Raw genomic sequence first — 15,477 nt, forward strand, 5'->3', positions numbered from 1 at the left:
AATATACAAGAGGCCGTGTCTATTCTATAACTGGTCTAAGGGTGAAACGAAGAGTAAGTGAAGTAGTGAAGGGTTGAAGTTTAAGTTCCACATCCTTGAGTTGGTCGATTAACTTCTATCAGTGGCATTCTTGTCTATAAGAATGATGATATAACTTAGTAGCTCAACAGAAATATCCAGCATTCATTAATTTTAATCCAGTTATTGTATTATGTCGCAAATCCTTCAATCTGAATGATGCAGTTATTTTACTTTTTACTATCTCTGAACTGAAACTATTCTATGGCATTGGACTTATGTGTAGCATTTTCTTTCTCATTAGGATCCCGCCTGGAAAATGCACGTCTGGAAAAAGGGCCGGGAAGGATCAAAAGCGTTGAAGAAACCCCGACGAAAATTCCATTTCAGACAAATTGCAAGGTAATTAAGCTATTTAAACATGAGATTTTCAAACTTATTCAATTTAAATAAGAATTGAATCATTACAACCGTAGCTTAGATTATTAATCACGACTATTACCGTACCATGTATATTGAAATTGTATTCAAATTCTGATTCAATATTCTCTAATATTTCAATTATTGAATTGTTGGTTGTTTGAATAGAAAATGTCAGGCTATTCAACAAAGATAAATGCATTCTTTTTTTTATTTCAATATATTGCTCTTTATTAATCTATATTTGTATTGGTCTAATATATTGGACCGATTCTGTTTCTTAGTTACAATTTTTTTTTCTGAAGCTTCGACACAAAACTTTCACCATATTTAGTTAATATTCGTACGTAGTAGGAAACTGGAAATTGGATCGAACAAAAATTCTTGCTTGCAATGGGATCTTACCACATTTCAATGATTCAATATTTTTCAGTGCCGTGAAGTTCACATCAAAATTGTTTGGAAGCGCTCTGTCACGAAGGATAAAAGCGACGATTCTGTACGCAACTGAAACTGGAAAGTCTGAAAACTATGCGAAAAGATTGTCAGAGATTTTCGGCCACGCCTTCCACTCACAAGTGAGTCATTTCAAAACAACATTATATTCTATTCTAATATTTTATACTGGAAAAATGTATTCTCATAGTATAATATGGTGATTCTTTTTGTATGCAATGCCTCATGTATTACATACTTCTTCAAGAATTTATTTATTTTCCAATCACTTGATAATGGCAATATATAGCCGAAACATGTCGTTATTGAACAATTTTAAAAGGGTACTTAGATTTCCAGTTTCTATTTATATTTAAGAGTAGCCCTAAAGAAAAAAAAGACAATTATTCAAGAAGATATATTGAATAATATGTCAAGTATTAATCCACCAAGGAAGAATATCATTGTCCCATCAATATCCTATTATTATAAAATCTCAACTTGTTTTTTCTAAAATCCACTTTCTGCGACCTTGAGAGACAAGGTGCTTTACCTGTAGACCTGTTATATATATATTATATATATATTAAATTTGATTTGAATCCTTATCGTCTGTGAGTTGATAATGGCACTGTTCTGGTTTTGCTGAAAACTCAAATTCAATTTATCATGCTATTTTGCAGGTGCTGTGTATGGAAGACTATGATATAAGTAGTTTAGAGCATGAAGCACTATTATTGGTTGTGGCATCCACATTTGGAAATGGAGATCCCCCCGAAAATGGACAGGTATATTATCTAATCTGTATTATTGTATTTCAGGTCAAAATCATTCCTATCGCTGATGTTCAAAAGTGCAAGGAATTCAAGTATTAAGTAGTGCAAGAATTTGAATATATCCTACCCCTTTGGTGAATATAAACTTGATACATCTTCTGGGGATAATTTTGAGCTTGACTCTCAACTTTGATTTTCACGTGTTCATTAGCTGTGTCATTTACGAAATATCGAATTTACTTAATATAAGGAAATATAATATTAATAATATATTTTTTACTGAATATAAGGAAAAATGAATGTAATTACTGTATTTCTATCACGTAGGTAGTTTGGAAGAAGAATTTATTTTCAAATTAAATTTTTATATTAAGGTGCGTACAGATATACGCGCCTCCTACTCGCTCCGCCCTCGCTCGGCACATGAACGTTACGAGAGATGTTAGCTCTTCTCGCGTTCCACTCTTGCTCCCCGGTCGATCATCAATCGATCTGCTCGAGTGGCGTTCGATTGCGGAGCAGAGCGAAAGTCTGTACGCACCTATACATTACCATCCATTTTGTCGATTAACTGAGAACGTTAGTGTTTTAGGCTAGGCGCACATCAGTTAGTCAAGACAAGACAAGACATGATCAGACACGTTTAGTCACAATACAGTTGCTTACAGTTGCAATACAGTTCATATAGTTGCTTATGAAGACATGTCTAATTGCAATGACTAATCAGTGTGAGTTGCGTCACAAGCAGTTATGTGAAGTATTGTGACTAAACGTATCTGATCATTTCTTATCTTGACTAACTGGTGTGTGCCTAGCCTTGCATTTTATTAACTACTTTTCAATAATAGATACATTCTTGTCGACGACTGTAAAATTCATGTCAATCATTTGTGAATTTTATGTTAATTATTTGTTGTTTTCAGGCCTTTGCTCAAAATTTATATGCAATAAAAATGGATGACGCTGGATTAGAAAACGGACATCAAACAAATAACCACCTGAAGTAAGTTTAATGCTTTTATCAAGTTTTGTTGAATCTAATTATTGAATTCATATAATTAAAATTCGAAATCTTTTAAAAAATCAGTCAGCTCTAAACTGTATTCGTTTATTGTATAGATTCGATGTATTTCATAAAAATTCACAAGATTTTTCAGGATCCATCTCAATGAATTCCGTATTATAATTTTAAATGTATTATATCCTTCATTTAGGCACAGTTTCTAGGTAACTTATTTCATCTAATAAACCATCAAATCTATAACTTTGATGGTTCATTCAATTCAATAAGTATCCTAGATACCGGAAATAAATGTAGGCCTATAATCTATTAATAAAATTCATATATTTAATAAACCTTGTTCTGATATTATTACATACTCTCTCCATAGTCTCTAGTCAATGCATGAACTTCTCTCCATATTTTTTGTTATATTGTTCCATTGTTGAATTGAATTGTTGACTATTTTTTTATATCACAGTATGGCGTCTTCAGCATCTTTCATCAAAGCCAACAGCCAATCGGATCAGGTGCTGGAGAGAACTGACTCCTTGAGAGATTCTCTCACAGATGCCGATGTTTTCGGTCCTCTCAGTAACGTCAGGTAATGCTCTCATCATTTATCAATCAACATCACTTTTATCAGTTCAATTCAATTAGAATTAGTTGTGTGACCATGAGAAGTTTTGAATAAAGTCTAGACTTTATTGTCAGAAATATTTTTCACCTGATTGTATAATATGTACCGTAGTTGATATTAAATTGATATTAATTGTAGTTCTGAATAAAGTCTAGACTCTAAGACTAGAGCGTATCATTGTCATGAAACATTATTTCCCTGAAGATATAATATGTTGATATTAAATTTCAACAATAATCACTTTGTATCACAGCTAAAACAATTCCACAATACCTACTGAAACTACTGTGTGACAACTATTTCTAAATTATGTTTCGCTTTCATCAGACACTGTAAACGATTAGTTCAAGTAGCCTACTGACTTTTTATAATTTTCCATTAGGATTCCAGAACTATTTTCCTGAGTCCCGGTTGTACAAAAGCCTGTTAAATTAATTTGTTCTATGTTTGGTTTTGAAGCATCTAAATTCAGAATCTACGTTGTGAAAATAATTAAGGACTGAAAACTTTGTGAAGTGAACAACTACAAGACTCAACCTATTTCGGACTATGTGTAAACTTATGTAAATTTGGGAGAGGAATAGCACAAGGTTAACTTATTTTTCTCTCCCTAACATTTTAATGGTGTACTTTATTGTATGAATCAATAAGAATAAAGAAGGAATAAATAATCGTGATTAAATTCCTTGAGAACCAATCAGAGAAGCCTTCTTCTCAAAAACACTTTGATTGATTCTTGAGGCATTCAATCATGATTAAAGTTTAACAGGCTTTTGAGCAACTGGGCATGACTATTGAGAACAGCTGAATATGATTAATCTATTTATTACATTGTATAAAGATACTCAACTTGACCAGTTCGCATGTTTTGTTAATTATAGATAATTATTATCGTTCCAGGTTTGCAGTTTTTGCACTGGGCTCGAGCGCTTACCCGAACTTCTGTGCATTTGGCTCGTACGTGGACAATCTTCTGGGAGAGCTGGGAGGGGAGAGACTCACCAAGTTGGCGCGGGGGGATGAGATGTGTGGTCAGGAGCAGGCCTTCTGCAAGTGGGCTCCTGAAGTTTTCAAAGTAACATATTTCTATTCTAAAAACGTCATAGTCCTTCATATTCATATTAAATTCATAATATTTCATTATTCTAATTGAGATCGTACATTCTATTACTGAATTTCTAAATAAGATTCCTCTATTCACTGTCTAAGAGTAGAATACTCGTCTACTCTCATGTTTAGAGTCTATTCTAAACATATTTTCCCAAAATTCATAATTTTCTAAAATTATAGGCTCCTGAAGTTTTCAAAGTTTGCCCCCAGAAATGCCAGAGAGCTATTTCTTAGGCTTCTAGGTTTGAGCTTCCCCGGCGCATCTGGGTGGCGCTCAACAGAATTCGATACTAACGTGGGAGATGCAATGCATAATTTTTCAAATGAGGACTTACAGACTCCCCACTTTGTGACTGTGGGCGATTAAGGCTGTGCAAAGGCTAAAAATAAACTACTACGTGATATTTTTCTAAGTTTTTCGATTTATATATCATCAAGCTATCAAAATGGAAAAGTTTTCTCAAGAAAACATTTTTCTCCGATGATTACTTTTTGAGATATGAGCGACTGAAGTTTGAATTTTTGGGACAACATTTCAAATTCGGTACGACATAAATCCATGAGATTTGGAGGATGGATTCTTCATGGTATTGTTGATCTAGTAAAACAAAAATTTTTTGAAAAAAATATTATTGAATTCACAACCTTAAGCAGACAGTTCACCACAACATATTTGAATTTGAGAGACGTGCCTACCAGGGCGAGACTAACGACTTCACTGTAGCCAGTCCCCAGGCAATACAGTTCCTTGATGTCCACTTATAACAGTGTGAAATTTTCAAAATTTGGAAAAATGCTATACAGATACACTAAATAAATAAAAAATTATAATAATTTAGTTACCGGTATATCAATTATTTCTAATGAAGATTCCTCCATTTTACGTAAAATCGATTTGGATATTTCGTCTCCAGATATTTCTAATGCGAACCTTTTAGAAAGAGTTTCAACATTTCTAAACTGAAAAAAATTGTTTTTTTTTCACACTCATATTCATACAATTTAATCATTATAATTTAGTTATAATACATTTAATAATTTCTAATGAAGATTCCTTAATTCAATGTCTACGAGTAGAAAAGGTTTGAGTTATTAGTCACCAGTGATTATCCATCTTCTTCTTCCTCTGGTGCCTATCCGTTACCGAATGTTAATCAGAATGAAAATCATTCTGGCAATATTATAACCTTGTTGACAGCCGCTCTAAAATGTTCCGGGGTGGACACTGCAAACCATGTTCTCAAGGTCTTTAACCAGGAAATTCGTCTCCTACCAACACCTCTCCTGCCAAGAACTTTACCCTGTAGTACACATTTCAACAACTGATATTTAGTTCCATTGCTCATAATGTGTCCCAGATACACCAATTTTCGTCTCTCGACAGTGTACATTATTTCCGTCTTCTTATTGAGTTGTTGAAGAACCCTGTTGTTGGAAATTTTGTCCATCCATGATATTTTCAGGATTCGTCTATAGGTCCACATCTCGAAGGCTTCAAGTTTCTTTGTTGCTGTTTCAGTCAGGGTCCAAGACTCAACTCCATATAACAAAATGGAAAATATATAACAACGGAGGAGTCTAATTTTCAGTTCAAGGGTCAAATTATGCGACTTGAATACTCTTGACATTATTTTTGAATGCCGCTCTCGCCTTTTCAATCCGAGCCCTCACCTCCTGAGAATGGTCCCACTGCTCATTGAAAACTGTACCCAGGTAAATATAAGTTGGGCACTCTCTCCACTACCCTACCATCAATAGTAAAATGCACATTGTCAACTTTTTCTTTAATAATTATCATTGTCTTTGTTTTGTTAATGTTGACTATCCATCATAATAAAAGATGGAGTGATCCGTGGTCTAGTGGATAGAGTGCTTGCGTAGCAGCATAGAGATCCCGGGTTCGAACCCACTCACAACCAAAAGTTTTTTAACCAGATCACTCCCGTGTTATCGGATGGGCACGTTAAACTGTCGGTCCCGGATGAAGTATGACAGTCGTAAGGCCCATTGACGGCTCAAATTATATATTCAGGCGGTGGGACCTTCCCGCAAGGGACTCCCCACCAACAAAAGCCATACGAATTTACTTTTACTAATAAAAGATTATATGCTACTATCTATAATCTTATTATTGTACAGATTGCTTGCGAGACATTCTGCCTGGACAGTAGTGACACACTGGAGAGGATGACCATGGGCTCAGAATTGTTGACGCCTTCAACTGTTCGCACTGTCAAAGCAAAAGACGCAGAGGAACTGGAAAAAGGTACAACTTTCATTCGTGGATCCAAATATTGATAAACACCTTACAGATGGAATTAAATAGAGAATGCATTTATTCAAATGCTAATTAATATATAATTATTATTCAACGAAAATCCCAAATAAATGCTGCAAATCACCCCGAAGACCTCTGCTACTGCAGACATTGGCAACAGGGTTAACAGCTAGATGGAAATCCGATGAGAATTACTATCCAAAAAATGATGTAGATCTAATCGAATTTCCATCTAGCTGTTAACCCTGTTGCCAATGTCTGCAGTAGCAGAGGTCTTCGGGGTGATTTGCAGCATTTATTTGGGATTTTCGTTAAATAATAATGATAAACACCTCTTTGACTTCAATCTAATGAGATAGGAATCTCTTCAATATTCATTTCACAATAAAGGATACTCATATAATCGATGCTATCTTCATCTTCACTTATGATAAATATTCATGTAAATATTTCAACAGGGGTGACAACACCCCCCATAATAAGCTAGGACATCCTCGCAAAAAAAGGAATATCGTCACTCATGTTAATCACTTCTGACCTTCTTTAGGACCCCAAAAAATTCGTTTTCAACCCCCCAAGAAAGTCCCCTTCAATTGAGCGTCTCTGACTTCACCTCCAAAAAACTTTGTCCTGATAAAACATACCGATGTTCAATCATTTTTGTTTATTGTACCGAGTGATCTAAACGCCTCTCCGCAGTAGCTGTGTATGATGACATATTGTGTTCTGATTAGAAACGCGTGACAAGCTACTCCCCCTTTACTTCCCCTGAACAAAGAATGCACTTTCAACATCTACTGCAATGAATGTACACGTGAGTTTGTAGGTGCCTACAGATTTACGCCCCGCGAACATGAGCAATTCACTTTTAATCAGCTGATGCCAAGCTTTTTATATCTATATCTTATACCGTTTTTGTAAAAATACAGATATAGTCAGCTGATTATAAGTGAATTGTTCATGTTCGCGGCGCGTATATCTGTATGCACCTTAATAAATCATACCCCTGTTGTTATTAATACTTGTTTTTAAGTGATTGAATGTTTTTTATATATATTCCACTATGGAGGGACTTTTTGATCACTCTGTATAATAAATTATTACTTAATACATTTTCTATTTATTATTTCTCTTCTTGCTGAGCTGTGTGTTTTTGTTATATTATTGCTTGTGATTGTGAATCTTGTGAATTGAAATATATACAATTTGATACTCTTTTGTAAACGTGACTCAATGATATATATTCTCTAATATTGCACAGTGAGGATAGTTTTCGTTTTGTCACTTTGCATAATATATATATTGTTAATATTTGTAATATATATTTGTTAATATAATATATTTGTTAATATTTGACAATGGAACTAATGCATGCTTTGTGACTTTACAGCACTTTCCCGCGTACACAACCGCACCGTCTGGCAGTGTCCGCTGCTGGAGAAACACAACCTGCACGGCAGTGCGTCGTCCCGCACCACCCTGCTACTGAAGGTGCGCATTGAGCCCACCCTCGCCTACGAGCCGGGTGACCACGTTGGTGTACTCGCCTGCAACCGGCCCGAGTTGGTGGACGGCACCCTCGCGCACCTAGAGGGTAACTTCGACCCCGACCAGCCCATCGAGATACAGAAGCTCAAGGAGACGCACACTTCCACAGGTTGGTGAAGATGAGTCAGTCACGGGAAAATGAGATTTAGATTGCGGTGACGTAGGGTACAAGCAGAACGGCCAGGTCAATGTTTAGCTTTCAGTGTGTAGGTCGCGACCTTCTTGTAACACAATATAAGCCCGTTCATAAAAACCTGTTGAATTTTAATCGTGATTAATTATTTTCGCGGGAACCGATCAGAGATTCCTACTTTTCGAAGAAGCCTTCTCTGATTGTTTTTCATAGTATTTAATAATGATTAGAGTCTGATTAGAGCAATTCACTTTTAATCAGCTCATGCCAAGCTTTTTATATCTGTATCTTACCGTTTCTGTAAAAATACAGATATAATCAGCTGATTAAAAGTGAATTGCTCATGTTCACGGCGCGTATATCTGTACGCACCTTTACAGGCTCTTGTGCATCGACTGAAACTGAAATCTTCACCACACCCCACTCGTTCTGTTCGTACCTTAAGGGCCAAGCCACACGAAGCACTTTATCAGGCGTTTCCAGACAAGTCGGCAGAGCAGGAAGCTGGTTGGGTTGGCGTTCTGGAATCAGCCGATAATCAGCCAATCGGAGAGCTTCCTGACGGCCGAAAACGCCTGAAAACGCTTCGTATGGCTTTGCCGTAAGGATAGCCAAACTTTCTCTTGTGACTTAACCTTTCATAGAAACAATATTTTTTGTGCTTTTTCTGTAGTGTTACTTGTTTCGAAATGTTACATTATTTGGTACCTATTATTTATTATTTTCTGGTACCTATTATTTATTATTTTTTGGTACCTATTATTTATTATTTTTTGGTACCTATTATTTATTATTTTTTGGTACCTATTATTTATTATTTGTTGGTACCTATTATTTATTATTTTTTGGTACCTATTATTTGTTATTTTTTGGTACCTATTATTACTATTTACATTTGGGAACTATGAATTTTCACATTGAATTATATTTCTTCTGTTCTCCCATGTTTAATCTTTTTTCAAAAAGGTACAAAAATATTTAGTTTGTAATTAAAGTAAAGCCAATATACCTACTTTGAATTTAGTTATATATTTCCCTTGAGATTAACTTGAAGAGAGGTGAGAATATTGGTGAAAATACAATAGTTCAAATTCAAATTCTTTTGAATGAAAAAGACTAAGAAATTGTCAAAAAACCACTGATTTATTGATAATTAGAAAGACCGGTTTCGGTTATTACACCATTGTCAATCTCTGATAAATTCTATCAAATTCTTTATTTTCTGCATAAATACAATAACAAGAAATGTCTGTATATCGCAGTCGTCATAAGTACAAAAGTGTGTTGTACAAACAAACAAATACAAATATATACACATAGGTAACATGTTTTTTTTGGATTTAGTTAACATAATAAAAGGTTAGAAATAGTCAGCCAGACAAAAACTCATTCAACGAGTTAAACTCTCCTTCTACAACAAACTTTTTAAGGTTTTTTTGAACAAAGCATCATTATTAATCGACTTCAAGCTATCTGGTAATTTATTATAAATTTTAATACCAGTGACATTTATATCCCCTTCAGACAAGGCAAGACGATGTTGGGGAAGTAGCAAGCGTTGCTTTCACAGCCAACTACCAGCCCGTTTCATTTAATGTAAACAAAAATCATCAGATTCATACAATCATGAATTACATAATAATACTACGATGTAGAGAGAACAGCAGATACTGTATAATAGTCCAAAAGCTTTCTTTTCCTAAATTTTGTACCTTGTAGCTGAATAAATTTTAAAGGTTTTCATTTTATTTCGTGGTTTTATTCCATATTTACTTAATTTTATTCCATTATTGTGGCTATTGTCGTGTTTAATTCATGTTTTGTTAGGAGTGACACGCACCTGGGAGTCATACGAACGCCTGCCGGCGTGCTCGTTACGCACACTTCTCTCTCGCTTTGTGGACATCACCACTCCCCCCTCACCATTCCTGCTCCAATTCCTCGCCACTTGTGCCTCGGACCCGCGCGAAAAGGACCTACTCAATCTGCTTGCCAACGTCAGTACTATATTACAAATTCTATACATTTTATTCCAAGCTATAGTTTTAATTGATTGTGTATAATTTGAGCAAATAACTTCTATGAATATTCATTCAAGTAAGAATGAGAAAGTACAGTGTATAGAAAGAAGGCTTAGTATGGAAGAGGTCGACATGAAAAGCAAAATGAGGTTGCAAAGCAAAATGGGAAAACTTCTCAAGAAGTGTGGGTCACTTCTCAATGCGACCAGATAATGCTTCCCAATCAATTTCTACTCTGCTGGATAGATTATTATTTATTCTGTAGGAAAATGTATGAAGAAATTCTATTTTTAACACGAATCATCCAATCTGTCCTATACAGTATAACCCGCCATGATGATGGAATTTTAAATTCTGAAACAACTGTAAATGGAATCTTAACTGTTCACTTGTATTGTGAGGCACTAAAGAGTGTGAAAGTACAAACATATTCTATTGATTTATTATTGAGTCTATGTTTTTTATATATCTATATTTTAGTTGGTAATGATTGTATATTACCGTAAACACTCCGTCAGCCTTTCAATTACTCCTCAGGCGAGGTGGAACATCCGTCAGGGACTCTCCCCAAAAGCCTTATGAATTTTATCATTCTCCATAAACTTAAATTTGAGAATACAATATTGAATTCCAATATAAATAAGTTATAACTTCTATCGATTTCCATTACACAGCTTGGGAGAAAATCTGACTTAGAAATGTGACAAAAAACAGTATAGTTCTTACATGATAAGGGTAGCAGACCAAAAAATAACTCCATAAGCCGTAATGTTAACATACGTACCTTTTACTAGAGATTAGGGATGTCAATCCCGGGGATCCCGGGATCCCGAATCCCGGGATCCCGGTCCATTTTTGATACCTAACAATCCCGGGATTTTTCAGCGTCAATCCCGGGATTTTCGGGATTGTAAACCTGAAATTGTGAATCATATTTTTCCAAAAACAATTCAATATGGAATTTATTTACGGTGATGAATATGAGTTTTTATAACTAATTTATTGTTCTAAGTGTTTGACTAATTTATTCTACAGGCACAGCCTACAGTTGCATATTATACATAATATTGATTGTATACTGTACTCTGTACTAACTTAATAAAATTCGCATTATCAGTTGGCATAATTGGCAGAATGGTTGTTGATAGTTTGTTATGTCTCTACACTTGTTTCTGTTTACACAGCACCACAATTACCAGTCTAGACGAAGCAATATTTGCAATAGTGCTGATGGCTTTTCCTTGGATTACATTCCGAACTTTGAAAAGACTTCAGAAATGAGAAATAAAAAAGCACTAACGATTCACTCTCTGTCTAATTATTCCTCTCCTCTTCTCTTTCTCTATCATAAGTAGAATATCTAGTTGAAGTAAATATTATAGTTGGCTCTACGAAATTTCATTTGATAGTGTAGTGGTTCAGCTTTCGTGTTGTTTGGTCGGTATGGCGTTACGGTCTTACAAAAAGTATTCTATTCTTCTATTAATATTATCAATTCAAGTGATATTAATTCACTTTACAGTATTTGACGTAATTCAAGTGTGAGCTCTATCCCGTCCTGATGTAGGATAGAAATGCTTTTGTTCTACATAAAAAATACTCTGATGAGTTATCTTGCTTTCCTCAGTTCTCACTATCATCTGGGATACAGCAAATTTGAGGTAGGACATGAAATGAAGCAGTTACTCCTAATCATGAAAACATTTATAGAAATAAAATGATCAATTTTAATATTATTCCCAAGTTTTTTTTTTCATTTTAATAATAGCCTCTCCCTCTTTAATGGGCCCTTTTTCATCTCCACACACTGTTTCTGAACATGTAATTGAGGAGGAAAAATTGGTTAAAATGCATAAAACTGAATTTTTTCAATCCCGGGATCAGTCCCGGGATCCCGGGATCCCGGGATCCCGGTCCATTTTTGATACCTAACAATCCCGGGATTTTTCAGCGTCAATCCCGGGATTTTCGGGATTGTAAACCTGAAATTGTGAATCATATTTTTCCAAAAACAATTCAATATGGAATTTATTTACGGTGATGAATATGAGTTTTTATAACTAATTTATTGTTCTAAGTGTTTGACTAATTTATTCTACAGGCACAGCCTACAGTTGCATATTATACATAATATTGATTGTATACTGTACTCTGTACTAACTTAATAAAATTCGCATTATCAGTTGGCATAATTGGCAGAATGGTTGTTGATAGTTTGTTATGTCTCTACACTTGTTTCTGTTTACACAGCACCACAATTACCAGTCTAGACGAAGCAATATTTGCAATAGTGCTGATGGCTTTTCCTTGGATTACATTCCGAACTTTGAAAAGACTTCAGAAATGAGAAATAAAAAAGCACTAACGATTCACTCTCTGTCTAATTATTCCTCTCCTCTTCTCTTTCTCTATCATAAGTAGAATATCTAGTTGAAGTAAATATTATAGTTGGCTCTACGAAATTTCATTTGATAGTGTAGTGGTTCAGCTTTCGTGTTGTTTGGTCGGTATGGCGTTACGGTCTTACAAAAAGTATTCTATTCTTCTATTAATATTATCAATTCAAGTGATATTAATTCACTTTACAGTATTTGACGTAATTCAAGTGTGAGCTCTATCCCGTCCTGATGTAGGATAGAAATGCTTTTGTTCTACATAAAAAATACTCTGATGAGTTATCTTGCTTTCCTCAGTTCTCACTATCATCTGGGATACAGCAAATTTGAGGTAGGACATGAAATGAAGCAGTTACTCCTAATCATGAAAACATTTATAGAAATAAAATGATCAATTTTAATATTATCCCCAAGTTTTTTTTTTCATTTTAATAATAGCCTCTCCCTCTTTAATGGGCCCTTTTTCATCTCCACACACTGTTTCTGAACATGTAATTGAGGAGGAAAAATTGGTTAAAATGCATAAAACTGAATTTTTTCAATCCCGGGATCAGTCCCGGGATCCCGGGATTGATATTGGATAATCCCGAAATACCGGGATTGGAAATCAGTCCCGGGATTGACATCCCTACTAGAGATCCATCCAACCGATCAACCTGATATTTTAAACACTGAATAACATGACTTTTTACATACTTTAGCACAAGCTTTTCAGTTTTCAACCATTTTTTCACTAAGTATGATTTTTCTGAATGACTGCTCGAAAACACAGTATTGAATTACAAAAACGCATATAAAATGGAATTTAAAAATTATTTTCAAATCACCTCTCGCTAAAGTGTTCGTAATAGTGCTAAGTAGTACTGTACAAAATATTAGACATCTACCTCAAAGGGTTCCTGAGAAAAAGGTACATATGTTAACATTACGGCCTATATGGAGTTATTTTTTGGTCTTCTCCCCTTAGTCAAGTCCGAACGCGTTTCAAGGCTCTGGGTCCCATTTTCAGAGTCTAGAGAGTACCTCGATACTCCATTATATAATAAAGAAAAGTTAGTAGAAGAAGATATCTCATGGTAAAGGGCGTTTATGTTCCAATTTTCAATGTTAACGCAAGCTGATAGTTCCAGTACTTTTTTCGTGAAGCTATGTGATGCTGGTAGTTTTTCATACTGTGCCGTTCACACACTCTCACCCGGCTATGCAGTATTAATTGACAGTAGTCGAATTGATCGTAAGATAGATAAAATCGCCTTGAAAAAATCGGCTTGAAATTTGGGACATTAACGACCTATACCATGGGATATCTTCTTATGCTATCTTTTCTCTATATCTAGAAGATTATGCTCAATACTTTGAAACATGTCCGGACTTAGGTTACTGCAACACTTGAGATATTTTTTCACCAGCAAGAATTGGATGGGAGAGAATTTATCATTTGAAAATTTAGAAAAAAACCTAGATATTTGAACATTGAACGTAATTTTGCAGGAGCCAGCTGCCTACGAAGACTGGAGACACTGGAGGTTCCCGCACCTGTTGGAGGTTCTGGAGGAGTTCCCCTCAGTGCGGCCCCTCCCCGGCCTTCTCCTGGCTCACCTGAATCCCCTCCAGCCCCGCTTCTACAGCATCTCCTCCGCCAAGGTCGTCCATCACAATCAAATCCATCTGACTGTAGCCGTTGTATCCTATCGCACACAAGGCAAGCTCACTAATCACTAGAATGCTAATACACTCGACCACCCCTCAATTGCATGAATTTCAACTACCATACCGTATTAATTAAATGTATATTTAATTGGCTCCATATTATTTCAATACTACTACTGTCTCTCATGTGATTATAAAGGTAGGCGCACACGGATTGTCATCGGACGGACGGCACGCACCGGACGGATCGGACGATTAGATTTGATGCATTGTTTTCAATTGGAGTGATACCTATCCGCATCGTATAGGTAGGTATGCGCACTCCAATTGAAAACAATCCATTAAATCTAATCGTCCGATGACGATCTGTGTGCGCCTACCTTGATGGCGAAAAATTGACATGAGATTGAATCTTTGAAAATCTCTTCTATCTTATGATTTCTCTTGTAAATTAAACTAAGATACTTTTCTCTGCATTCTCTTCTAAAGCAAGACAAGACCAGTAGTTTCTCTCTGTCATCCCTCTTTTGGTGTTGGATCTAATGTTCAATTTACAAGTTACTCTCTTTCTAGAAATCTACATTGAATAAAACAGTTCTGTTTTCTCCCAGATTCCATAAATTAATTTTGCTCTTGATAAGTTTCTTTGACTGCTAAATCTTATACTAGTCTCACAATATATTGTCAATTGATTCTGTTCTTGGATAACCAATTATATTTCAGATTAGGAGGGTAGGCCTACATAGATACAACTTTTTCTCCAATCTGTGTATTTCTTTCTATTATGAGGATTTTGTTTTACTTGTATTAGATAATAAATATACAAATTTTCTACACTTGTTCCTCAACTCGTAGATTAATTCTAGATCATTGTTGACTTATTCTCTTTCCCTAATTGAATTGAATATGATGGTAGTAAATGCTTTCCCTATGAATCTTCATCGAATAAAACCAATGTTATGTTTTCTCCAAAATCTTTATTTGTTGAATTGCTGCTTTTAATGAATGTGTTTTGTTGCTTATAATCTGTGCATTTTACTATCTCCAAGCAT

General features: G+C 35.2%; 1 protein-coding gene across 1 annotated transcript in view; it reads left to right on the forward strand.

The window, feature by feature from the left end:
• LOC111044297 (nitric oxide synthase, salivary gland) overlaps window positions 1-15,477 on the forward strand; it is a 43,958-nt gene that overhangs the window by 24,374 nt on the left and 4,107 nt on the right. The window contains exons 7-16 of the mRNA XM_022329393.2: window positions 323-420; window positions 872-1,016; window positions 1,557-1,661; window positions 2,573-2,652; window positions 3,131-3,253; window positions 4,190-4,364; window positions 6,539-6,665; window positions 8,068-8,334; window positions 10,186-10,355; window positions 14,267-14,477. Coding sequence (XP_022185085.2) covers window positions 323-420; window positions 872-1,016; window positions 1,557-1,661; window positions 2,573-2,652; window positions 3,131-3,253; window positions 4,190-4,364; window positions 6,539-6,665; window positions 8,068-8,334; window positions 10,186-10,355; window positions 14,267-14,477 — 1,501 coding nt within the window. The remainder of the gene's footprint in view (window positions 1-322; window positions 421-871; window positions 1,017-1,556; window positions 1,662-2,572; window positions 2,653-3,130; window positions 3,254-4,189; window positions 4,365-6,538; window positions 6,666-8,067; window positions 8,335-10,185; window positions 10,356-14,266; window positions 14,478-15,477) is intronic.

This window comes from Nilaparvata lugens, chromosome 10, assembly GCF_014356525.2.
Source record: "Nilaparvata lugens isolate BPH chromosome 10, ASM1435652v1, whole genome shotgun sequence".
Classification (NCBI taxonomy): domain Eukaryota; kingdom Metazoa; phylum Arthropoda; class Insecta; order Hemiptera; family Delphacidae; genus Nilaparvata; species Nilaparvata lugens.